The 24,979-nt window shown below is 60.2% G+C and overlaps 1 protein-coding gene across 3 annotated transcripts; it reads left to right on the top strand.

Moving 5' to 3' along the window:
* Positions 1-3,668: 3,668 nt before the first annotated feature.
* Positions 3,669-24,868, top strand: SREBF1 (sterol regulatory element binding transcription factor 1). 3 transcript variants are annotated; one of them, XM_055134513.1, is made up of 19 exons: positions 3,669-4,113; positions 17,260-17,757; positions 18,116-18,297; positions 18,384-18,521; positions 18,598-18,819; positions 19,415-19,529; positions 19,650-19,855; positions 19,945-20,146; positions 20,254-20,432; positions 20,654-20,915; positions 20,990-21,156; positions 21,257-21,425; positions 21,805-21,913; positions 22,167-22,276; positions 22,356-22,488; positions 22,588-22,753; positions 23,140-23,349; positions 23,491-23,602; positions 23,823-24,868. In XM_055134513.1, exons 1-19 carry the CDS (start codon positions 4,023-4,025, stop codon positions 24,059-24,061), a joined length of 3,510 nt encoding a protein of 1,169 aa, XP_054990488.1. In that variant the 5' UTR covers positions 3,669-4,022; the 3' UTR covers positions 24,062-24,868. The 3 variants fall into 3 exon arrangements, with proteins under 3 accessions (XP_054990488.1, XP_004612918.2, XP_054990489.1); XM_004612861.2 differs by having other exon boundaries at positions 3,670-4,113; positions 18,116-18,303; XM_055134514.1 differs by lacking the exon at positions 3,669-4,113 and adding an exon at positions 15,429-15,527 and having other exon boundaries at positions 18,116-18,303.
* The last annotated feature ends 111 nt before the right edge of the window (positions 24,869-24,979 follow it).

Below are 24,979 nucleotides of genomic sequence, written 5' to 3'. Positions count from 1 at the left end.
GGGTTGGCTGCGTGCAAGGCAAACACCCTACCCGCTGTGCTATAGCTTCAGGCCCTACTGAGTGAATCTCGATGTCCCTGAAGGTGTCCTCCTGGGCTAAGTTGACTCAGAGAGGCTCAGAGAGAGTGAAAATTGCGTGGCATACAGCAGAGGCCAACCTGGAATGAGAACACAGGCTTATCTAGGACTGGAATCATCCGTGTCAAACAACATCTGGTTCCAGTAGCTCCAGATGAAGAAAGGGGGGCAAAGTGGGGGAGGGATTCAGAGCCTTCACCTGTTGACTGCTTGGCAGGTGGGCGGTACCATCTTAGTTACCGAAGAAATGAAAGATCGACAGGGCAAGCAGGAGCGCTCCAGAAATAGGGGAGGGGTCTCAATGTCCAGGGTGGTCAAGTCTACTTCAGGCCGAACTTGCCCGCAGCAATGGCAACTCCCAGCCCCTGCACCCACTAGCTGGAGTCCACGGCACAGCAGGACAGCGGCCTGGGGAGGGCCGGGCTGGGAACCCACTGATGGTGGGGAGCGGGGCGCGAACCCGAGCATCTGGCTCGGGAGCCCAGCTGGGAGGTGCGGGGGAGCGGGAATCCCAGCGGGCGGCGCCGGGCGGGCGCACAGGCGGGACCGTCCCGCGCCGCCCCGCCCCGTGCCCGGAACGCACACCTGGCGGCCGTCTCAGCCAGGTGTCTGGCCCCGAGGCCCCGTCGTCAGAGCCTGCCCAGCTGGCCCCGGGGCCCAGACCCTGCTCTGCCAGCCCGCCCCGCGGCCCTTCGCCCTCCTCCCCGCACCCCGCCCGGTCGAACCGGCGCGGCGCGCATGTGACCCGGGCCAGCTCGGAGCTGCGGCTGACGCCAAGTCACCCCATCGCGCCCGGGCGCCCATTCGCTGCCGCGGCCGGGGGCGGGGCGAGCCTGGCCGGGCGCCCCAACTCCCCAGGGGACCGCGCCGCCCGCCGGCCCCGCACACCTCCCTGGCCCCGACCGGGCTCCTGGGCGAGTGACGCCACCTCCGGGCCTCAGTGCCTCACCTGTTCAATGGGAAGACTCGGGGGTGCTCCCGGACTGTCGGGCTCAACACCCACAGCGCCTACTGAGCCATGCTGGGACCCCGACCCCGCAGAACCCTGGCCACATGGCTGTGGGCACCCTTCATCTCCTCAGCCCAGAGGGGTCTGAGAGGCTGGTTGTGGGGGTCAGGAGGCGGGGGCCCTCCAGATCTGAGGGCGGAGATCTGGAGAATCACGGAGAAAAAGATTCCTTTGAAATGGATTTTGCCATATCCCTGGCCTCATGGGGGTGTTTCTCTTTCAACTGGCATTCCCCTCTTTCGTGGGGTGCAGATCCAACACGTTTGAGATTTTTTCCTTTTCCTTGTTTGTGTTTGTTTGCCTCCAAGCCCTGTTCAGGAGACTCAGGGTCCAACCGCTCAGTGCTTGGGTCCGGCCATGCAGTGCTACTCAGGCTCAGCTGGGGCCAGGGGACCACACCCAGCTGTCGGGGGTGGGGGTGGGGGGAGGAGGACAGAGGGTGGCAAGGTTCGAACCCGGGTCCTGCAGCATGGCAGGCGTGTGTCCTCAACTGCTCTATTTCCCTGGCCCCTTCTTGGGTGGCAGTGATCAAACTCAAGACCTCCTGTTGGAAGCATGAGCTCCCTCCCCCCGCCCCCACACCTCCCTGGCCCCCAGCTGGGCTCTAACTTACCTTGCTGTGAATGTGAACTCATGTCAAGACCCAGGGGGCAAGCGACAGTACAAGGGGTAGAATGCTTGCCTTGCACACAGCCGACCCGGGTTCAATTCCCAGCATTCCATATGGTCCCTGAGCACCACCAGGAGTAATTCCTGAGTGCAAAGCCAGGAGTAACCCCTGTGCATCGCTGGGTGTGACCCCAAAAGAGAAAAAAAAAAAAGACCCAGGGTCAGATCTGAAGTGCTACCTCTCTGCAGTGTGCTGGGAGGGACACTCCTCCGAGAGGGGCTGTGAGAGGCTGCAGCTTCCTGACCGGGAGAGTTGTCTTCAGGCTTCACGTTAGCTTCATGTAGCTCCCGAGAAGGGCTGTTAGCATTTCCATGGGAGTCACCAGATCCCAAGGCCTCCTGGGAGCTTGGCTCCTATTCCCAGAGGGGGTCAGTTGGGATGGGACAGGGTGGAGGAGGGCGGAAGAGAAGCCGAATCCCTCTGTGTTGCCAGCAAAAGTTCATGAAGGGGCTAGGATCTGGCTGTACCCTAGAGTGATGCCCCTTGGGGGGATCGTGGTTTAGAGACCCTCATGGCTCCTGGCCAACCTGTTCTGGATGATTTCTCAAAGCAGTTGCTTCTGGGAAAGTAACAAAGAGCTATGTGTCCAGGCTGAGCCCCAAGGAATTCCATCTCTTTAGCCTTGGCCCCTTGATCCCCACTTCTAAAGTATACCACTAATTTTACTCTCTCAGAGCGCATGGTCAGACAGGCTATATCTGGAGTCTGAGCAATGCAATCTTTGGGCTGGCTTCAGATAGCCCCTGGCCTGATGAAGTCTCCTTGGCTTTCCTCTACCCAGGATACCTTTATCTGCTTACAAACCTCCAGTGACAGGAAGTTCATTGCCCTTGGCTTGTTTAGACATTATACCTGTTTTTTTTTTTTTCTTTTTGGGTCACACCCGGCTATGCACTGGGGTCATTCCTGGTTCTGCACTCAGGAATTACTCCTGGCAGTGCTCAGGGAATCACATGCAATGCTGGAAATCGAACCCGGGTCAGCACGTGCAAGGCAAATGCCCTACCCACTATGCTATCGTTCAGCCCCTATACCTGGTTTCTTTCTTTTCTTTTCTTTTTTCTTTTCTTTTCTTCTGTGTCTGTGTCTGTCTCTCTGTCTCTCTGTCTCTCTGTCTCTCTCTCTCTCTCTCTCTCTCTGTGTATGTGTGTGTGTGTGTGTGTGTGTGTGTGTGTGTGTGTGTTTGGGCCACACCCAGTGATGCTCAGGGCTTACTCCCATCTCAGAGATCACTACTAGTACTAGAGGTGCTCAAGGGACCATATGGGATGCTAGGGATCGAACCCCATCAGCCATGTTCAAGACAAGTGCCCTATCCACTATACTATCTTTCTAATCCATATCTGGTTTATTTCAACCAACTCATTGGAGCCCTTCTCTTGCCATCTACTTCTGTCACTGAGTTGCAGTCCAGTCCTCTCCCTAGCTGTTTCCTTGACCCAGCCTGTCATGGGTTACTTGACTCAGATCTAAAGCACCTTCAGCCTCTTCCTCACTCAAGTCACTCCTGGGGACAAGACCAGAGATGGAGTCAGAGAGCCGTGGGTCAGCGCTGCTGCGCCTTGGGCAGGTGACACATCAGAATTTTCTGGGTCTTCCTTCCTCCGCGGTACTGAGGCCAGCCCTCCTTCAGAGGCAGGACTGGGCCTGCTGGAAGGAAACCAGCTTAAGACAGGACAGAAATCCGGCCGTCTTGATCTGCCTCTGCTCAGAGGGGCCTTGGGCCCCACTCGCGCTTTTGCTGGGTTCCCGCAGCCAAGGGAGAGCCCGAATGTCTGCACGGACGGTTAGGAACCGGCCCCGCGGCCCCGCAGCAGGGCTAAGGGCTGTTACCAAGATCAGGTCTGTCTTGTTCTAGAAAGTGAGGTTCGTCTGCCCGCCTTCCCGAAGCGCAGAGACTCTGGCGCGGTGCTGGAGCAACTGACCTAGAAGGGCCAGCGAGTGCCACTGGCTGCTGCGCAGGAGGCCCGACGCGAGGACCGGCTGGAGGGGCGTGGGGGGCCGGCTCCCGGGGCGGGGATCGGGGCGGGGCATCCCGCGCGGCCCCGCCCCGCCCCGCCCGCTCTCCCTGCGGAGCCGCTGCCCGAGGACCCAGTTCCCGAGCAACTTTTCGCGGGCGCTTGGGCCGCCACCAAGGCGAGGACAGGACGTGAAGATACGCGGCGGCGGCGGCAGCGAGCCAGGGGCCGGCGGGCGCTGCGCTTCCCCGAGAAGTCGGTGCCTGGCAGCGGGCCTGGCGGGCCACCCGGCGGAGGCGACTGCGCCATGGACGTGCCGCCCTTCAGCGAGGCGGCCCTGGAGCAGGCGCTGGCCGAGCCGTGCGATCTGGACGCCGCGCTGCTGACCGACATCGAAGGTGCGTCACGACCGGCCGGGGTGTGCGCTGCAGGGGGACGCAGGCGGCGGCCGGGCGCGGGCGCCGAGCCATGAGCACGCAGCGGGCCCCCGCGCCCGCCGGGAGGGCCCCTCGCGCGGGCCCCGCATCCCCGGGCGCACGCGGCGGTCGGGAGTCCGGCCGGGCACGTGCAGCAGTCAGCGTCCCGGCCCCGCGCCCGCGAGCCTCAGACCCCCTCCTGTTGCTGACGCGCGAGTTGGGAGCCTGGAGCTCCCGCCCCGCCCGGCCCCGGCCGTGACGTCAACGAGGGTTACTCCCGGTCATTCCCTCCGGCCCGAGAGTTCAGTCGGCGGGAGCCCGTGCGCAGGCGCGACCCGCCCGGGCCCCTCCTTGGTCCTGTTCTGTCGGTCAGCTCATTGGAGTCATTTATTGAACAACAACTGAATACCTAGCGTCGGCTTGGGAGCTGGTCGTCGCAGGTCTCGAGGGCTTCCTCCTCGGAGGGGGAGCACAGTAACCCCAGGAAACCTGCGAATAGTTCCTTAGTTGCATTCAGTGTGTGCAGAAATCTGCTGGGTTTTTTCGTGGTGGAGCAAGCGTGGGGCCTTATTGAGCAGCGCGGTGGGGGAAGCCTTCTCGGAGCGAAATTTGGAGCTCAAAGCTGAAAGTCAGTCTTGGAACCTGGGGAAGCGGCTCCAGGGGAGGCAGGGTCCGAGGTGAGAAGTTAAAAGGCCAGGTTGCAGGTGAGGTCAGGAAGGTTTGGATGCCCCCCCAAAGAGGGCTCACCTTGCATCTCCGCCAGGGCAAAGACTGGAGCAGAGTTATAGTGGCAACTTGCTTTCATCTCTTTTTTCTGGGGTAGGTGGTAGGCGTATCCAGCATGCTCTGGGTTTACTCCTGGTGGTGGGGGAAGGGTCGGGGAAAGACCAGATGTGGTCTTGGGGATCAAACCCACATGGGTTGCATGCAAATCAAGCACCCTACCTGCTGTGCTATCTCTCCGGCTGCTTTCATCTTTTGAAACATCCCTTTGTTGCACCGAGTTTGTGGGCAGTGGTGCAGCAGGTACCAGCTAGGATGCTATTCCCTGCATTATAAGCAGGGCAAACTGAAGCCTGCGCTAAATTGTCCTCTGGGATTGCTGTACAGCTTTTTTGTTTAATTTTGGTTTTGCTCAGGGTTTTCTCCTGGCTCTTCTCAGGAATCACTTCTGGCAGAGACTCAGAGATCCATCAAGGAACGGGAGATTGAGCCTGGGTGAGCCTGTGCAAGGCAAGAACCCTATCCACTATACTATCTCCCCAGCCCATTGCAGTGCAGCTTTAAGGAAACTAAGGGGAAACTGAGGCCAAGGGAATGTGAGCAAGTTGCCAGGACTCAAACCTCCAAAACTTGGCTTTTATTTTGGGGCCACACCCGATGATGCTCAGGGGAAATTCCTGGCTCTGCACTCAGGAATTACTCCTGGTGGTGCTTAGGGGACCATATTGGATGCTGGGAATTGAACCGGGGTTGGCTTCGTGCAAGGCGAATGCCCTACCCACTGTGCTATCTCTCTGGCCCTAAGCTTCCAAAACTTGGATGGACGTGTCCATGGGTCCCGTGGTTCAGGCTGGCAAAACAGGCATATTTAAACCACTCATCCCTGCCCTTCCTGCCCGAGCCTTGCAGACGAGTCCAGATAGCTGCCAGCCGTGCCTTATGAAGCCCCCAGCTGGAGCCTTTACAGTGATCTGGAGGGATGAATCCTAATACTCCAGGCCCAGGAGCTCTGAGCCTGACTCAACCACCATTTCCACACAGTGCTGAGCGGTGGGCCCAATGGATGCCCTGAGAGGTGCCCTGACCAAGTGGCAGTAACCTGCTCGGAGTCAGGACTGGAAGCTGGAAGCTGCCTCTCACTTGGCCATGCCTCCCAAGGCCTTTCGCACTGTGTTTCTCACTGTGGTCAGTTAGAACAGTAGAATTAGCAGGTGTGTCTGGCACAGACCTCATTGGCTTGGTTAGACAAATGTTATCCACTGGAGGGAGAGCTTGTGGTAGAGCATGTACTCAGCATGTGTGAGGCTCTGCATTGATCTGATCCCCTGTACTGTATCTCCCCCCCCCCACCCCCCATACACACACTCCACACCCCCACCTGTGGAGCTCTGGTGGCCTTCAGGTACCTCCAGGGGTGGCCAGAGCACTGCCTGGCAGTACGGGGGTTGATAGGGATCTCGGATAGCGGCGGGGGTCCCATGCATTGCTGGTGGTGGGGGTTGGGTTGGGGCAAAAATCCAGGCCAGGTGGGGCATCACAGGGTTGGGGCAGTTGGGAGCAGGCTTGTCTGTGAGAAGGGCTTTAGGCTGGGTCAGCATTGTTTGCCATTTTCTGACAGTTTCTCAGGTTTTTTGTTTGTTTTTTTTTCCTTCTTTTGGCTTCTCCTTCTGTGTTCAGAGCTTGTTTCTGGCTCTGCATTGAGGGATCATTCCTGGCTGTTCAGGGAACCATATGTGGTGCCGGGATTGAAACCAGATCAGCCATATGCAAGGCAAGCACCTTACCCACTGTCCCACTGTCCTATTGCTCCAGCCTCTTGATCTACTTTTTTTTTTTTTTTGCTTTTTGGGTCACACCCAGAGATGCACAGGAGTTCTGTGCTCTGCACTCAGGGGTGCTCAGGGGACCATATGGGATGCTGGGAACTGAACTCGAGTCGGCTGCATGTAAGGCAAACGCCCTACCCGCTGTGCTGTCGCTCCAGCCCCTCTTGATCTTCTTCGACCCATTTTAAGTGTGAAGTAAGATGAATTTTAGTGAAATTACCAAGTGATAGGATTATCACCAGTTGTAGAATATCATTATTGCCCCTGTGCGATCCCTAATTCCAGATCCCCAGGGTGAGCCCAAGGATCTCCTAGTTGACAGTCCCCTCCCTTTCCCTTTTTTTTTTTGCTTTTTGGGTCACACCCAGCGATGCTCAGGGGTTACTCCTGGCTTTGCACTCAGGAATTACTCCTGGCGGTGCTTGGGGGACCATATGGGATGCCGGGGATTGAACCCGGGTCAGCCGCGTGCAAGGCAAATGCCCTACCCGCTGTGCTATCGCTCCGGCCCCCCCTTTCCCTTTTTTAAAAAAAAAATTTTATTTATTTATTTATTTTGCTTTTTGGGTCATACCCGGCATTGCACAGGTTTTCCTCCTGGCTCTGCACTCAGAAATTACTCCTGGCGGTGCTCAGGGGACCATATGGGATGCTGGGAATTGAACCCAGGTCAGCCGTGTGCAAGGCAAACGCCCTACCCACTATACTATCTCTCCAGCCCCTCCCTTTTTTTTTTGAGAGGGGTGGTGTGGACCGTGTTTGGTGGTGGCCATCCCAAGGCCACCAAAGTCTATTTGTATGCATAAGCTAGGACAGTGTTTCTCCATCATGGGGGCGTGGCTGTGGCATGGGACTAGGGGTCAACTCGGGCAGAGGGTGGGGTCTGGAGGGGGATAATGGGGAAGACCAGATGGGAAGGGAGCCACTGTCAGAGAAAGGTTGCAGTACACTGGGCCAGCACACCATTTCCCCCGTGGGTGCTGGAAGGATCCATGGAAGCCACATCTGTCTGTTCCCTGTGGCCCGGGGCCTTCTGCTTCTCCAATGAAGAGACTGGACTCGGAGCACTAGTGATCTGCTCTGTGGACATGGAGGTGGTTTAGTTCTCACTCTCTGCTGTGCCTGAGCCACTGTGGACCGTGAGCTCCGGCCCGTTCTGCTGCCTGCCTCGGCCAACCCCACCAAACCATCTGTGGCTTGAAGGGGTCGAGTGCAGGTTCTGTGAGTGCAGTGGCCAATGGCCTCAGGTGCTCTCTTGCTCCCCACCAGTCTCCCTCTGGCTCCAAGCGTCGGGGTCCCATGCCGCTGTGGGCACAGGGGAGGGGAGAGCAGCTCTGTACACATGTTTGGGATTATCGTTAAGCCTGGGAAAGCCTTTACCTCCCCACTGAGGATTAATTTATCAAATCTTGCACAAGCTTCCAAGTGCAGATGAGGCCAGAGGAGACAGAGCTGTGGTCGTGGGGGCCTCTGCAGCTCTCCCAGCCAGGGCCTGCCTGGGGGCATTGGTGAGCCTCCGACCTCTGGTGGCACAACCTGTTCCCCCCGCTGCCTCCATGCCTCATTGTCCACTCTGCTTGCCCTCGGCCTCCTGGCTGCCAACCTGGGAACAGGCCCTTCCTCGTCTTGCTCAACTGCCTCCTTGGTGTTCTTTGTGTCCCAGCACAGAGTGGAGGGGGAGGACGCTGCTCTGCCACCCCACACCTCCCCCCACTGGCTCTCAAGCCCATTGCATCCCTGATGCCCAAACGACGCTCATGGCCAGCTCTCCAGCACCCAAACCTCCCTGGGCCCCAAGATGATCACCTTGACCAACGTTTGAGACCAGAAGGTTTGCCAAGTCTGTATCCCATAACCCTCCCCCTGTCTGAGCACAGCGCCTCCCAGGGGAGAGCCCGAGAGTCTCCTAGTAGACATTCCCTTCTCATCCCTATTTTTTATTTTTTCTTGAGAGGGGTGGCATGGGCCATATTTGGTGGTGCTCAGGGGCCACTCCTGGCTCAGTGCTGGTGGACAGAGAATGGGGGCTGGGCGTTGAGCTTGGAGCTCCCGAATGCAAAGCAGGTGCTCCAGCCTGTTTTGCTATGCCTCTTGGCATCTAGCCAGTCCTACCCCCAGGCTGCAGATGGCAGAAAGGCCTCGGTGGGGCCAGAACTGCCCACTCTCCTGGGGAACGTCCTTCCCTTGCCCTCTCTGTGCTGTGTAAACCTCTGTGGACCTCCCTGAGAAAACATGGGTGGGGGCTGGAAGATTGGCTGACCCTGAGAACTAGTGGGCTCGGCTCTCTGACCCTTCAGAGACAGGGTTCAGGGTTCAGGGGAGGAGGGAAGGTGTTTGGGGAGTGGGTCCAGGGAGATGAGAGGGCAGTGGCTGAGTTATTTCTCGAGTGCTGGTGGTCACTTCACTGGATGTGACCTGAGAGAAATGGCTAGCCCCAGGCTGGACCACTGCCAGGGCATAGCTCTGATGACTGGAGAGTGCGTCTCTGACCCTGTCTCCTGCCTGCCAAGTGCCCTTGACCCCAGGGTCCTAACTGGGCCCACCCAGGTAAGAGGCCCACGTTTCATGTAGCCCCACAGAAGTGGCTGTCAAGGGGGGGGCATTTGGAGCTTGGGAGGTGGCGAGGCAGGCTGGGGGTCCATTTCACCTGGAAGAATCTATTGTCTGGAGAGACTGCCCTGCTCAAGCCAACCGTCTCTCTCTGACTGAACCCTACGATCCCCCACTGAGCCCCATTCTCAGACAGCCGGAAGGCAGGAGACATTCTCTCTGGAGTGATCAGGGGCTAGTGGCCTGCTGACTTTCCAGTCCTCATCTGTGCAACGGGATGACCAGTTCAGCAGCTTCTTGGTGTCATAGGGATGAGATGAGCACATTTAAGACAGGTCTTGAGCAGAAGGTGGCACTTAGTGGGAAGACTAAGCCCTCGGCCTGTGCCAGCTGACATTGCTGTTATCATTTACAGCAGCGTTTCTCAGCCAGAACCCATATGGCCCAGGATAGTCCAAGGGGACCAAGGTGAAAATTGCATAAATGGGGACCTCCATGGCATGAGACTAGGGGGCAAGGGGTGGGCACAGAAAGGAAACAAGATCAGAAGGGCACCCTGGTGGGCAAGGGTTAAGGAACACTGGCTTGCAGCCCTTCAGTAGGGCCTGGCAACTTAGGTTCCGTGTGGGCAAATATTATCCAAGGCATCTACCTGCCGGAAGTTTCTAGGGTGTTCCACTATGTTCTTGGAACTGTGTCCTAACTCTGAGCATTCCCTCTTTGGTAATTCTGGATCTCTCCATGGGCAATATGGTGGGTTTGGAAAGTTAGTGGGGAGCTCCTGCTCCTGCTCGCCCCAGGGAAGCATCGCCCTGTCAGAGAGGAAGATCGAATTGAGAGAAGTCTTAGCAATGCCCAGGCACTGAAGAGCCCTGACTTTCCACAGCGCCTGCCTGCTGCCCCAAGGAGCACAGCCCACTGGCAGCTGCAGAGGGGTGAAGGAGCTGGAGGCCCACAGAGTGCAGCGTGGAGGGCAGGCCTGGCAGGGTTTGCTTCCTCTACTGCACCTGCGAGGGAAGTCCAGGACACAGCAAGTGTTGCAAATGAACATTTAGTGCACAAACAGTGCAAAGCAGCCACCATCCCACCACTGCTGGCACAAAGTAGAGAAACCAAAAGTAAATAAAAACAGTAAAACCCAGAGCTGCTGCTGCTGGGAAGAAACTGGACATATTGAAGGGAGATTGTATAGGGGGTTATGGTTGCAGGTAGCAGTCCGTGTCTCTAAGACAACATGCTGCTTTTGCACCGACCCACCCTCCATGAGGAAATAGAAATGATTTCTATACAGAAACACAGCACTATTATGTAGACAGAGAACAGTCGCCCAGCAGGAGGGGGCCTGCCCCAAATTGCAGCTGCAACAGGCCAGTGGGTGTTTCTGTCATTGGCATTCCAAGTATGTGCCCTGAGCCCACTCTAAAGACAGTCGGCCATCAGAACTGGTGCAGTCTGGCAGTCGGTTTATTTGTGGGGGAGGGGCACGTGGGGGGAGACGGCACCTGGCGTGTCTGGGCCTGCCAAGGGACCATATGCAGTGCCAGTGATCACATCGGGGTCGGCTGCATATGAGGCAAGGCCCTTTCCCTGTGCTTTCTCTAGCCCCTGGCATCCTGTTAAAGGCCATCTTGCAGATTCTGCTCAGGGCCTCTGGGCCATGTAAGTGGGGCTTGTACCTGGGGGAATGCAATGAAGGGAGGAATCTGAGAAGATGATGCCCAAACCAGTTTTGAAGGGGACTTGCAGCAGGTGGCCAGATGGACAGTAGCTCCAGGAAGGGCATTCCCAGCAGAGGTACAAGTGCATATTGTGTCCATTGTTGGGAAGCAGCTAAGGAAGCAAGGCCTAGTGGGAACTTGGAGGCTGGAGGCCAACAGCGGGGGTGACCGGCAGCCCATCCTGCCAACTCCCGGTCTCTTCCAGCTCTCAGCTCCGGCTCTGCTCCTGCCCGTAGGGGCCTGCAGTGCCACCAAGGAAGGCCTTGAGGAGGCAGGAGTGGGCACCTTGCCTTCGTGCTGCCTGCGCTCTGGGCACAAGTTCTGATCTGAGCTGGGAGCCGCCAGCTATGTGGGCTGGGCACTGCCCCTGGCAGGATATGTATCTAGATCCTTTTTTCCCCCCAGTTTTTGGGTCATACCCGGTGGTGCTCAGGGGTTACTCCTGGCTCTGCATTCAAGAATTAGTCCTGGTGGACTCGGGGAACCCTATGAAGTGCTAGGAATCAAACCCTGGCTGGCCATGTGCAAGGCAGATGCCCTCCCCGCCGTCCTGTCACTCTGGCCTTGGGTCTCAGAGTCTCCAGGTGGTAGCTGTGGGGCATGGGCAAGTGGCCTCACTCTGAGCCTGTTTCCTCATCCTGAACCCAGCCCATTCCAGGAAGCACCCTAAGCCCTGGCACCCTGAGGGCAGCCTTGAGGGCAGCCCTGAGCACACAAAGGGCAGCCTGTGCCCCTCCACATGTGAGCAGCCGAGGACTCGCCAACGTCCTGGCCTGCACCCACAGGAGAATGTGTAGGTGCTGAGTGTGGACAGCAGGGAGGGTGCCAGACACGGGCTGTCAGGTGAATGCCCTCCCTGTGCCACTCACTGAGCAGGTATGGAATGCCCCATGGTCCCACGAGCTGGCCCACCTCTTCCCCTCTCCTCCTTGGCTCCTGTTTTTACGTCTGTTTTGGGGTGATGCTTGGGGGTTACTCTTGACTCTGCACTCAGGAATTACTCCTGGAGGTGCTCGGGGGACCATTTGGGGTGCTGGAGGTTGAACACGGATCGGTTGCACAGCTGCATGCAAGGCAAGTGCCCTCCTGTCCTACCTCCTTGCCCCCGATGGTGCCACCTGCACCAATTGCTGCTCCCCGCTTCGTACAGCCTTTGTGGTCCGCACTGCAGCGGACGCTGGTGCGTCCCTGTCCCTTCCCTGTGGGAACCCCAAATCTCAGCCTCCTAGCTGCCTCCCTGCCCTTCGCCCCTGTCCCGGAATTGTCACCATGGACATCCTTGCTGACTGACCACCCAAGTCTGCTCCCCTGCAGGGCCCCTGCACTCACTGCCCCTCCGCCAAGGTGACCCTTCCTTCTATGCTTCTTGCCCACTCTTCAGTTCTTTCTTTCTTTTTTTTCTTTTCAATTTTTAAAAATTATTTACTTATTTGGCTTTTGGGGTCACACCAGGCAATGCTCAGGAGTTACTCCTGACTGCACTCCTGGCAGTGCTCGAGAGAGCATCTGGGATGCTGGGGTCATATCCGGGTTGGCCATGTGCAAGGCAAATGCCTTATCCACAGGAATATCACTCTGGACCCCCACTTCTTTGTTTCATTCCTTGGGTTTGTTTTTTTTTTTTTTTTTTCATTTTTCGCTTTTTGGGTCACACCCAGCGATACTCAGGGGTTACTCCTGGCTGTGCTTGGAGGGCCATATGGGATGCCAGGGATTGAACCCAGGTTGGCCGCGTGCAAGGAGAACACCCTACCTGCTGTGCTATGGCTTCAGCCCCTTCATTTCATTCCTGCCTCTGCTCAGGTCCTCCCTTTAGTTGAGGCTGTCTCACCCTTCCTCTGCCCTGGTCCCTTATTCCCTCCCCTCGGCCTTAATCTCTGCATGGTGCTCCTTAGCCCAGCACCCATGTTCCTCCAGTACCATCAGGGTCCTTCTCTGGGATGTCAGCTTCACCAGGGGTGGTCTTTATGTGCTGTCCCCGCGGACCAGTGCCCTGCACAGGCTGGCATGCAGTAGCACCTGGGGACGGGCCAGAGATGCTATCAGCGATCCGGGCCGAGGCTGTGTGGACCCCACCACATGGCAGGCCCAGGCTGAGGGGGGCTCCCTGTCCCAAGAGATCCACATGTAGGGTTGGCTGAGGGTGCCCTGCCTTTGCTTTGAAGGCAGAGAGGGGGGATTCAGGTCCTGTTTTTTCCTTCTAGAATCACAGAATCAGGAAGGAGGAAGAAGAGGAGTAACGAGACGACTCGGGTACAGGGCCTGGGACAGTCAGAGCTACCAAACTCTGTGTGTTTCCCCATCCCCGGTGCTCAAGCCCACCTGGAGCTCCTTTGGCCACAGGGTCCCCCATTCCGGAGCTGCAGCCAGTCTCTGGTCCCAGCACAAGACTGGTGTCAGGCAGGAGATGCACGGAGAGCCTGCTCCCGGGCGCTTCTGTCGCCTCTCCCCGAGCCCTGGCCCCATTAGCGCTCCTCAGAAAAGCGTGTGTGGAGCTCGGCTTGAGCATTGCCTTGTCAGGCAGCTCGTGACTGACCATCCCAGTGCCCTCCGAGGGGAGCCCTCGCTGAGTTGCAGCTTTACACACTTGTTCCCCAGAAACCCCTACTCTGGACACCAGGCATGGAGACTTGAAGGTGTAACTGCCCAGAGGGCAGGTCTACCCTTCAGCTATGGAGCAAGGGTAGAGAAGAAGGTAGTAGAGCTGACCCCCCCTGAATTTTTTTGGTGGGGGCACACCCAGAGGTACTCTGGGCCTCTTTGTGGCTCTGCGCAGGGGTCATTGCTGGTGATACTCAGGGGACACATACAGTGCTGGGCCCGCCGGCAGGGCAAGTGCCTTACCCCCCGCACTACCTCCTTGTCTCCCAGACTTCTGAGCTTCTAGGCCAGAGTGGGATGGGAAGCGCTCCATGAAGGGTAGGGGGAGGCTGGCCCTCCATTGGACTGCTCTTGGCCCCCTTCCTGCGTACAGCGGGGGCTCTGCCCTGCTCTGGAGTCTCTGCACTGAACCTTCCCTGGAGCCTCCCAGGAGAGCGAGTGGGTAGCTGCCCACTGCCTGCCACCATCTCTGCTGGCAGGGATGGGCAGAGTGCAGAGCTTCAAGAAACAAAGCAAAAAGGGGCAAAAGGGGGGGGCCAAAGCCATAGTAGAGTCTTGGATGTGGCTGATCTGGGCTGTGTCCTGGTCCCCTGAACCCTGCCAGGAACATGCCATGAGCACAGCCGGGCCTGACACCCCCCAAAAAACAAAAAAGAGACAAGTGAAAGAGGGGGAGCTGTGAGGGCAGTGCCCTGCTTGACACCCTCAGGGTGGCCCTGTTTTGTCTCAGGTGACTCACCATCTTCTGCGCCCAGACACTGGGGAAGAGTCAGGAGCAGCCCAGAATCCGAAGGGTCTGCTTGAGAGACTCATCCTGGGCTCCAGGCCTCCTGGTGTCCCCGGACCTACTTGGGGGGGAGGGGCACAGGTGAACACCCATAGACTGAGGAGAGAGGAGAAGGTTCTAGAAAACAAGGCTCTGGGAAGGGCTGAGTCCGTGTGTAGAGCGAGGTGTGGCCATTTTCTGTTCTAGGCTCCTGGAGAGGGAAGCAGATGGGGTCGGGAGGACTGCAGCGCCGCCCCCCCCCCCAACACTGGCTGCTTTTGCCCTTGCTGCTGGGAACAGGGACCCTCAGGCTGGGCTGTGATAAAAGGGTTGAGCCAGTTTTGCTGTGTGCGGGTACAGGACAGCGCCAGCCAGGCCCTCTTCATCTCTGTGTGCCCAATTTTGACCTTATACACACAAAGAGATGAGCCAGTCCCCAGCCCCTACCCAGCCTGCCACCTGGGGGGGTGGGGGCTGGGTGGCCGCTCCAGGAATCGTGTCGCCGACCCAGGGGCTTCACAGGGTGACCACCAGGGGCTTCACTGGGCGCCTGGCCCCGCCCCGGGCCTCAGCCGGGCCTCTGCCAGGCCTTTGCAGAGGGACGTGTGTCTACCTCCTGGCTGTGTGATGTGGGAAGGGGTTTCACTTCACTCTTCTGAGCCTCAGTTTCTCAGCAGCGACCCGTTAGGAGAGGCCCACGGAGCAGTGGGAAGCCCGCGTCCCTCACGCCCCGGCTCCCTCCTCTCTCCGCCTGACGCCCGGGGGCCGTGTCTGCCCGAAGAGCCAGGGCCGTGGAATCCAGAGCCCCCTGGCAGTGCCCCGACGTGGGGAAGGCGGGAAGGGGCGTGATGACCGCGAGTAACCCGGGCGCGAGCGCTCAGCGCTTCGCCCGCGAGTAACCCTGCTGCGCCGTTTCGCGGGGGCGGGGTGGGGGCAGTGCGTAAAACCCGAGCCGACCGCAGTCGGGGCGGGGTCCGCGGCGGGCGCAGCCGTGATTGGCCGCGCGCGCTCACCCCACGCCAGGCTCGCCGCCGGGGGCGGGGCCGGGGCGGCGGGGCGGGGCCGGGGCGGGGCGCGGCCGGGCGGAGTATAAGAGCGCGGGCGCGGGGCCGGGGAACCTGCGGCGCGGCGCTGAGAGTAGCAGGCCGGTACCTGGGCGCCCCGAGGGGGCGGCGGGGCGCGGGCCGGAAGCCATGGATTGCACATTCGAAGGTATTTTTGAGACGGACCCTCACCCTTTATTACTGAGCCACCGTCTCCCGCTGCGGAGTCGCCACCCAGGTGCCCACTTGTGTGGCCAGGCAGTGGGACTTCCACATGGAAAGCGCCAGTTCCGGAGGGGGCGTGCCGGACCCCGGCTCGCAGGGAGGTTGGTGGCCCAGCCTCCCACCTTACTAGCTCCCCCTCAGCCTGACATCTGGAGGGAGAGGTGGTTTCTCCACCCCCTCTATGCTCCGTAACCTCTGACCCCAGGGCCTTGGGGGACCCACTCGCGCGCCCAGGCTGACAGCAGGAGCCCTGGATAGGTCAGATCTGGGGTGCGGCCCTGGACCCAGCCTTTTCTTTCTTCCTGTGGCGCCTGGGTTTCTCCATCTCTCAGCGGGGAGGGGATTCTGTGAGTGCGAGTCTCTTCAGCGCTGTGCCCTGCACATATCAGAAGGATCCCAGAGCTTAGCTGTATGAGGGGTGGGGAACCTGGCCCCCTACTCGCCAGCCCGCATCAGAGGCTAGCGGGAAGCGAATCCTGCAGTACGTGTGGGCAGCTCCCTGTTGCGGGGTCGTGAGTCCTCACCAGCCCAGAGAGCCGATATGGCCTGTTAGACAGATGAAGAAACTGAGGCCAGTTTCTGTGAGAGAGGGCTACTGACTTCAGGGGTGGGCAGGGCCGGAGAGCTTAGGGGACCGGTGTCCCAGATGCTGCCTGTGGGCCCCGCAGAGTACTTTGACCCACTGGGTGGCCCAGTCCCAGAAGGCTGACCCAGCCGGCCGCTGGCCTCCAGCTGGGGGAGAGGGCCTGGTGGCTGGGCTGAGGCAGGGAGCGTGGCCAGTCTGCATGAGGTGCATGAGGAGGGAGGTGTTAGGACAGACTGCATTCTTTTTTTTTTTTTTTTTGCTTTTTGGGTCACACCTGGCGATGCACAGGGGTTACTCCTGGCTCTGCACTCAGGAATTACCCCTGGCTGTGCTCAGGGGACCATATGGGATGCTGGGATTTGAACCCGGGTCGGCCGCGTGCAAGGCAAACGCCCTACCCGCTGTGCTATCTCTCCAGCCCAGACTGCATTCTTTCTGCAGGAGACGCCAGGGCTCTGAATGGCCTGGTCCCGAGGCCACTTGGCGGCCCCCGGGGTCTGGGCTTGTGCCCGGAACATGTAGAGACACACTGATTGGCGCACGCAGCTGGCAGTGGCTCCACCCCCAGGCTTCTCATCGGGTCCATGGGGGGAACAAGTTGGTGATGGCACCTCTGCCTCCGTCTGTGGGGGCAAATCAATAAGCTCCTGAGGCCCCGCTCGCCCTAGAGCTGAGCCGGCGGGTTGTTACAGTCTGATGCCCATGGCCCCCACCGGACATTTCAGATGTCCCAGGTGCCGGGTATGTGGCTCTGTATCGAGAGCCCCAGACTTAGGTGGCTGGTTTTCCACATCTGTGACAGTGCTCATGTCCTACAGTGTAGTTTGGGGGGAGGCATGGGAAGATTGGGGTCCATCATGCCCCCAGCCCCAGCCCCATCCACACTCACACAGTCTCTTTTTTTTTGCTTTCTGGGTCACACCCAGCGATGCTCAGGGCTTACTCCTGGCTCTGCACTCAGGAATCACTCCTGGCAGTGCTCGGAATTATATGGCATGCTGGGGATTGAACCCAGGTCGGCCGTGTGCAGGGCAAACACCCTACCCGCTGTGCTATTGCTCTGGCCCATTGCAGCCTCTTCTTTCCCCAGACATGCTCCAGCTCATCAACAACCAAGATAGCGACTTCCCAGGCCTGTTCGATCCACCCTATGCTGGGGGCCAGGCAGGCGACGCAGACCCTGGCAGCCCTGACGCCTGCCCGCCAGGCAACTTGTCTCCACCTTCTGCCTCTATCAGCTCCCCCTTTGAAGGCTTGTTGGGGGCGGCCAAGGCCACACCCCCGCCCTTGTCCCCTCCCCCGCCAGCACCCACCCCATTGAAGATGTACCCATTGTCGTCATCATCATCATCATCCTCCTCATCGTCATCGTCAATGGCATCATCATCGTCATCCTTGTCGGTGTCTGCCTTTTCCCCTGGGCCAGGTATCAAGGAGGAGCCCGTGCCACTGACCATCCTGCAGCCCCCCACTCCACAGCCCATACCTGGGGCCTTCCTGCCCCAGAGTTTTCCTATCCCAGCCCCAACGCAGTTCAGCTCTGCACCCGTCCTGGGCTATCCCAGCCCTTCTGGAAGCCTCTCGACAGGTAAGGGGTTATGTGGGCACAGGAACAGGCTGCTGTGCCCTGACCACAGGAACTGGCGGCTTTCGGGAAGTGGGTCTCATGCAGTGACCAGCAGTGCTGGTTCCTTGTTGCTCTGGGGCCCGGGATTGCCTCCTACTCTGCCCTTGGTGTCCACATCACGTTGCCCTTTCAAAAACAAACACTTGGCTGGAAAGTGAGCCCGTTTGCACCACAGCCCTGGGCAGGGCCTGTGCAGGTTGGAAAGCAAGGTCCTGATGGTGGTGACTCACTCAAGGTTTCACAGAGCAGGGACCTGAGGGGCAGGGTTAAAGTGGGGCAGGGCAGGGTGAGCCCACAGTCCCAGCCTTCATTTCTGCAGGGACCCCTCCAGGGAGCACTCCACAGCCACTTCCTGGCCCGCCGCTGGCTCCCCTGCCTGGAGTCCCTCCCGTCTCTCTCCATGCCCCGGTCCAGAGCACGGCCTCCCAGCAGCTGTTGACAGCCACAGCTGCCCCCACAGCAGCGCCTGGCACCACCACTGTGACCTCCCAGATCCAGCAGGTCCCGGTGAGGGGTTCGGGTTGGGGCTGGGGAGGGGCAGCCCTGGCCCAACTCCCAGCTCACCCTGAACTCTCTGTCACCTGAAGGTCCTGCTGCAGCCCCACTTCATCAAGACAGACTCTCTGCTCCTGACCACCATGAAAACAGACCTGGGGGCCACCGTGAAGACGGCGGGACTCAGCCCTCTGGCTCCTGGTGCGGCCGTGCAGACCGGGCCCTTGCAGGTGGGTGCAGGAGCAGGGTAGGAGCTGTGGGGTCAGCAGGTGTGCAGGCCTGCAAGAACCTATGCCTGTCCTGCAGACGCTGGTGAGCGGAGGCACCATTCTGGCAACTGTGCCACTGGTCGTGGATGCTGACAAGCTGCCCATTAACCGGCTGATAGCTGGCGGCAAGGCCCTAGGTTCGACCCAGAGCCGTGGCGAGAAGCGCACAGCTCATAATGCCATCGAGAAACGCTACCGCTCCTCCATCAACGATAAGATCATCGAACTCAAGGACCTGGTAGTGGGCACAGAGGCAAAGGTGTGAGCAGAGGCCTTAGACGATGGGCTGGGGAGGAAGAAGAGAATTGGAGCTGAGCCTGGCCATGGCCTCTTAGAGCCGGGCAGCCCCGTTTATTCAGTTAGATTTTCTGGAGCACCAGCTCTGCTCAGCCCCAGGGTGCAGTGTGAGAGTGAGTTGAAGCTCTTGCCTTCAAGGAACTGACATTCAGGTTGGGGTGGTGGGGGGACAGTGGGGAAAGGGCAATAAACAGGGTAAAGACGTGTTTACGCAGAAGGAAAGGAAAACTGAAAGTGGGGTGGAAAGCGCAGCTCATCTCAATCAGGGCCAGGGGTGGCATCATGGAGGTGAGACACTATGAAGTCTGGCAGGAGGGTGAGCCAGGTGGAATGGTGGTAAGGATTGCCCACCACAGCAGCCGGCCACATGCTGCTATGTGCACTTTACCGGGTCTTCTGTGAGCTTCTCCTGGCTAAGGGAGGCCACTTTGCCTTGAGATGAGAACAGCAAGTGCAAAGGTCCTGAGGCAGTTGCTGAATAGCCCTGCACCCACACTAGGTGCCCACTAGCCAGGTTTAACCGGCCACCTCTCTCGTATTGCCCTCCCCCTCTGCAGCTGAATAAATCTGCTGTCTTGCGTAAGGCCATCGACTACATCCGCTTCCTACAACAGAGCAACCAGAAACTCAAGCAGGAGAACCTGAGTTTGCGCACTGCTGCCCAGAGAAGCAGTGAGTCCCAGCCTGCTCTGGCCCACCACTGGCCATCAGGACCGAGGTGTCCTTGCTGAGCTGACTCTGTGGGGTGCGGTGTCTCCACTCCCCAACAGCCCTGCTGCTTTTGACCCACAGAATCCCTGAAGGACCTGGTATCTACCTGTGGCCACGGGGGGAATGTGGACGTGCCCATGGAGGGCATGAAGCCTGAGGCGGTGGACACGCTGAGCCCGCCGCCCTCGGATGCTGGCTCCCCGTCCCAGAGCAGCCCCCTGTCCCTGGGTGGCCGGAGCAGTGGCAGCGACTCAGAGCCCGACAGCCCAGCCTTCGAGGGCGTCCAGGTGCGCCCCCGGCCTCGCCCCCTTCTCTGCCTCATGGTGCTGCCCCCGTCCAGTAGAGCAGGCCCTCATCCTCCCTGCCCTGCCCCCAGGTGAAGGCGGAGCAGCTGCTGTCCCCTCACCACCGAGGCCTGTTGGACCGCTCACGCCTTGCCCTGTGTACACTGGTCTTCCTCTGTCTCTCTTACAACCCCTTGGCCTCCCTGTTGGGCAGCGCAGGTGTGCCCCGCTCCATGGATGCCACTAGCATCTACCATGGGCCTCGGCGCAGTGTGCTGGGCACCGAGGGCAGAGGTATGTGAGGTCGGCCTGGGAGGGGGCGTGTCCTGGGCCTCCAGGGAGAGGTGTGTTCCAGCCCCCGGGCACAGCCTGGCCAACGTACCCATGGTGTCCACCTGCAGATGGCCCTGGCTGGGCCTCCTGGCTGCTACCACCGCTGCTCTGGCTGACTAATGGGCTGCTGGCGCTGCTCTTCCTGGCGCTGCTCTTTGTCTTCGGGGAGCCAGTCACACGGCCACACTCGGGTCCAGCCGTGCACTTCTGGAGGCATCGCAAACAGGCGGACCTGGACCTGGCCCGGGTGAGAGGCGGATCCGGGGAGGTGGGTGGGGGTAGTATTTCCCCCAAGCCATCCCTCTGGGCCTACCATGAACCTGCTCCTGCCTACTGCTCAGCTTCCAGGGATGGGGGGGCGCAGCCACTGATCCCGAGCAAACTGGGGCCATAGGGGCCAGAGGCCTTTTCAGAGCCCTCGGGCTGTCGGGTGCCCAGGAAGGCTTGACCCCCATTTTCTCACCCCAGGGCGACTTCGCGCAGGCTGCCCAGCAGCTGTGGCTGGCTCTGCAGGCCCTGGGTCGGCCTCTGCCCACCTCCCACTTCGACCTGGCCTGTAGCCTGCTCTGGAACCTCATCCGCCACCTGCTGCAGCGCCTCTGGGTGGGCCGGTGGCTGGCTGGCCGGGCAGGGGGCCTGCAGAGGGACCGCGCTCTGCAGGCAGACGTCTGTGCCAGTGCCAGGGACGCAGCCCTCGTCTACCACAAGCTGCACCAGCTGCACACCATGGGTACGTTGGCCAGGCTGTGCCTGGGGGCTCCCAGCTCCCTGCACAGCCCAGCCTTCCAGCCTGTCCCTTTCCAGGGAAGTACTCTGGTGGACACCTCACTGCCGCCAACCTGGCCCTGAGTGCCCTGAACCTGGCAGAATGTGCTGGCGATGCTGTGTCCGTGGCCACGCTGGCTGAGATCTATGTGGCAGCTGCGCTGAGAGTTAAGACCAGTTTCCCGTGGGCCTTGCGTTTTCTGACTGTGAGTGGCAGGACTGGAGGCGGGGAAGCACTGGATGACAGGGGTCTGGGTTCGAGGCCCTACCGGGTCCATGTGACAGCCTGGCTCCCCTCCCCTGCAGCGCTTCTTCCTGAGTAACGCCCGCCAGGTCTTCCTGGCACAGAGTGGATCACTGCCGCTGGCCATGCAGTGGCTCTGCCACCCTGTGGGCCACCGTTTCTTTGTGGATGGGGACTGGGCCGTGTGCAGTTTCCCGAGGGAGAGCCTGTACAGCATAGCTGGGAACCCAGGTGCTCTTTCACCCCGCCCCCTCTGCTCAGCCCCCACCCTCCTCTCCCTGCCTGTGCCATTCCTTCGCCTCTAGCTCTGGGAAGGCCTGGGGGGACCCTGTTCAGTTAGGGTGCTTCTGGACCCAAGAAGGAGAAAGATTTGGGGGTAGGGAGTTGAGGGGGATGTGCCCAGGTAGGGAAGGGACAGAGCCAAGAAGGGGTGGTGTCAGCAGATCACATACCCCAGATGGCATCTACCCTCCTGCGCACAGGGGCAGGGCATGTAACTCCCAACTTCTAGCTGCCCCAAATCCCCGCCCACCCATGAGCCCAGGAAGGAGGTTTGGGGCTCTAGGTAGGAAAAGGTAAAAGGAGCCCTCCACCCCACTTCTCCCCACAGTGGACCCACTGGCCCAGGTGACTCAGATGTTCCGTGAACATCTCTTGGAGCAAGCGCTGAATTGTGTGGCCCAACCCAGCCCGAGCCCTGGGTCTGCTGACGGGGACAGGTGAGTGTTCACATGCACCCCACTTGGTAAGCAGCTTCCACAGTGGAGTCTGGGAACAGTTCTCTCCAGGGGGTCTGTGTCAGTGACTGGAGCTGGCTGTGGGCCACGCCCTGACCCCCAGGAGCCTCTCGGCCCACCTGCCTGCGGGGAGACAGTGGCCCTTTGCAGCATCTGGAGAAAAGACCAAGCTCTGAGGGGCGGGAGGACGCCCCTGCCACTGTCCTGATAACTGGTCCTTCCCTCCCCGTCACAGGGAGTTCTTGGACGCCCTTGGGTACCTGCAGTTGCTGAGCAGCTGTTCTGATGCTGCAGGAGCTCCTGCCTGCAGCTTTTCCATCGGCTCTAGCATGGCTACCACCACTGGTGAGTCCCTGGCCTCTGGCCCATTGCTACCCTGCTCAGCCACCACGGTGCAGTGGGACTGAACTCCTCACTCCTCTAGGCACAGATCCAGTGGCCAAATGGTGGGCTTCGCTGACAGCTGTGGTGACTCACTGGCTGCGGCGGGATGAGGAGGCGGCTGAGAGGCTGTACCCGCTGGTGGAACACCTGCCACGGGCCCTGCAGGAGTCTGAGTGAGTCAGGCCCAGGGCTCAGCTCATACGTGGTGCTTGGTGGTTGGGGAGGGTGTGTGGCCTAACTGGGCTCTCCCTGCTGCTCCCTGGCCCCCACAGGAGACCCCTCCCCAGGGCAGCACTGCACTCCTTCAAGGCTGCTCGGGCCCTGCTGGGCCACGGGAAAGTCGAGTCTGCTTCTGCCAGCCTGGCAGTCTGTGAGAAGGCCAGCGGGTACCTTCAGGACAGCCTGGCCACCACCGAAGCTGGCAGCTCCATTGACAAGGTGAGGCAGGGCCGGGGGGCAGCAGGTCTGGGCTGTCTTGGCCTTTCCACTCCCTGATGTCATCCCCATTGGGTCCCAGAAACTGGGTTAACTTCTTGGTACCCGGCTGGAGGACGGGCTGGCTGATGGCACTTTCTGCCTCAAGCATGGTCTCGGAGTGGCCTGCCCCAGCTGGGTCCTTGGTGTGGCAGCCCCTGGGGCAGCTGGTGCGTGAGGGAGCCCAGAGGCGGGTGACCCCGCAGTGCATTGCTGTTGTATTGCATGTCTGTGAAGCGGGTGCAGTTCCTCGGCAATGCAGCCCGGAGTTGGCCCCTAGCACCAAGGTCCTACTTTTCATCAGCCGGAGCCCCCCATGACCCTTGGCCTGCCCTGCCCACTACCTCCAGGCCATGCAGCTGCTCCTGTGTGACCTGCTTCTGGTGGTGCGGACTAGCCTGTGGCAGCGGCAGCAGCCACCACCCACAGTGCAGGTCTCTCAGGGCCCAGGGGGCATCAGTGGCGGGCCCCAGGCCTCTGCCCTAGAGCTTCGGGGCTTCCAGCGGGACCTGAGCAGCCTGAGGCGGCTGGCCCAGAGCTTCCGGCCTGCCATGCGGAGGGTGAGTGCCTGTGAGCCCCCACCTCCCATGCTTCCGGGACTTTGGGGAGGGGGGGGGGCTGGGAAGCACACAGCAGGGAGGACGGGGTGTGGGGAACCGGACCTGGTCTGAAACAGACCTCTCTTGGTCCCCGCTGCCCAGGTGTTCCTCCACGAGGCCACTGCCCGGCTGATGGCTGGGGCCAGCCCCACGCGAACCCACCAACTCCTTGACCGCAGTCTGAGGAGGAGGGCAGGCCCCTGTGGCAAAGGAGGTGAGCCGGACACTGCCCGGGAGGGTGTGACCCAGGTGGATGGGCCAGGAGAGGGGGTGCAGTGCCTGAGCAATCCTATGGGGCGTGAGTGGGAGGCCGCTGGGGTCAGGGACACGGACGCGGACGGAGGCGGGCGGGGGGGGGGGGCGGGAGAGCGCATGCGGGGCGTAGCCCAGTGCGCGGCTCTACCTCCCCAACGCGGGCTGTGTGGCGTGCGCAGGCGCGGTGGCGGCGGAAGAGGACCCGGAGCCGCGGCCCACGCGGCGCGAGCACGCCGAGGCGCTGCTGCTGGCCTCCTGCTACCTGCCCCCCGGCTTCCTGTCGGGCCCCGGGCAGCGTGTGAGCATGCTGGCCGAGGCGGCCCGCACGCTCGAGAAGCTCGGCGACCGCCGGCTGCTGCACGACTGCCAGCAGATGCTGCTGCGCCTGGGAGGCGGGACGACCGTCACGTCCAGCTAGACCCCTCGGGAGCCTCGCGCAGCACGCGACAGCCAGTTTCCCGGGTTGGAGCCCTGAAACGCAGGTGTCCGCAGCTCCCCCACAAACCCCCTCGCGGGGCACGCCTCCGGGCCCCACCCGCCGCCCAGCCCGCTCCGCTGCCCCTGGACGGCGGCGTCCTGGATGGTGCTGACATCTGGTGGCCGGTCGGGTGATTGCGGAGGTCGGACCCGCCCGCTCATTGTCACCTCCGCAGCAGTTTCCCTTCTCCAGGCTAGAGAGCAGGGAAAGGGACATTTCTCCAAGCTTAGAGTCTGCGGGCTGTCCCAACCCCGAAAGGCGCCTCCCTCCCTCCAGGAATACTTGTACATAGTGTAGATCTGGTGCACCAGCCTCCTGGCCTCTGAGGCTCGCGTGCTACTTTGCCTTTTGCAAACTTTATTTTCATAGATTGAGAAGTTTTGTACAGAGAATAAAAAATGAAGTTATTTGTAATCTGGGCTTTGCTCCTTCGGTGAGATGGTGGTTTGTTTCAGCTAATGTACACGTGGGCAAGGGTGGGGCCCTCTGGGACTTTCCTCCCACCTAGCACCCAGGCAAGTGCCTCTCCAGGTCCTAAGTCATAAGGGACATTTACCCCTTCAAATGTTGGGCGCCTAGAGGTCCAGCTTTCCCTGACCTGGGTCCCGATGCTCTTTGGATGCATCCACTTCTCTACCCTCGGAGCCACTAGGCTGTTTCCTTTTCTTGCTTCCCAGCTTCTGCCCCCACACACCCCCAGGGTGATGTGGGAGGGTCATTCTGTCCTTAAGGATTGGTGAGGGGGGGAGCTATGACCTGAGGTCCTTGAATGTCTGCAATGTCACCTTTGCCCTGTTCCCTGGTCTGAGGAAGCTACACCCCACCCTCTCCCTGTGTGTGGGTGGGGTGGGGTGGGGA

This window comes from Sorex araneus, chromosome 4 (genome assembly GCF_027595985.1).
Source record: "Sorex araneus isolate mSorAra2 chromosome 4, mSorAra2.pri, whole genome shotgun sequence".
Taxonomy (NCBI): Eukaryota; Metazoa; Chordata; class Mammalia; order Eulipotyphla; family Soricidae; genus Sorex; species Sorex araneus.
Note: the sequence above shows the minus strand (reverse complement) of the source record. Positions and strands in the feature narration are given on the sequence as shown.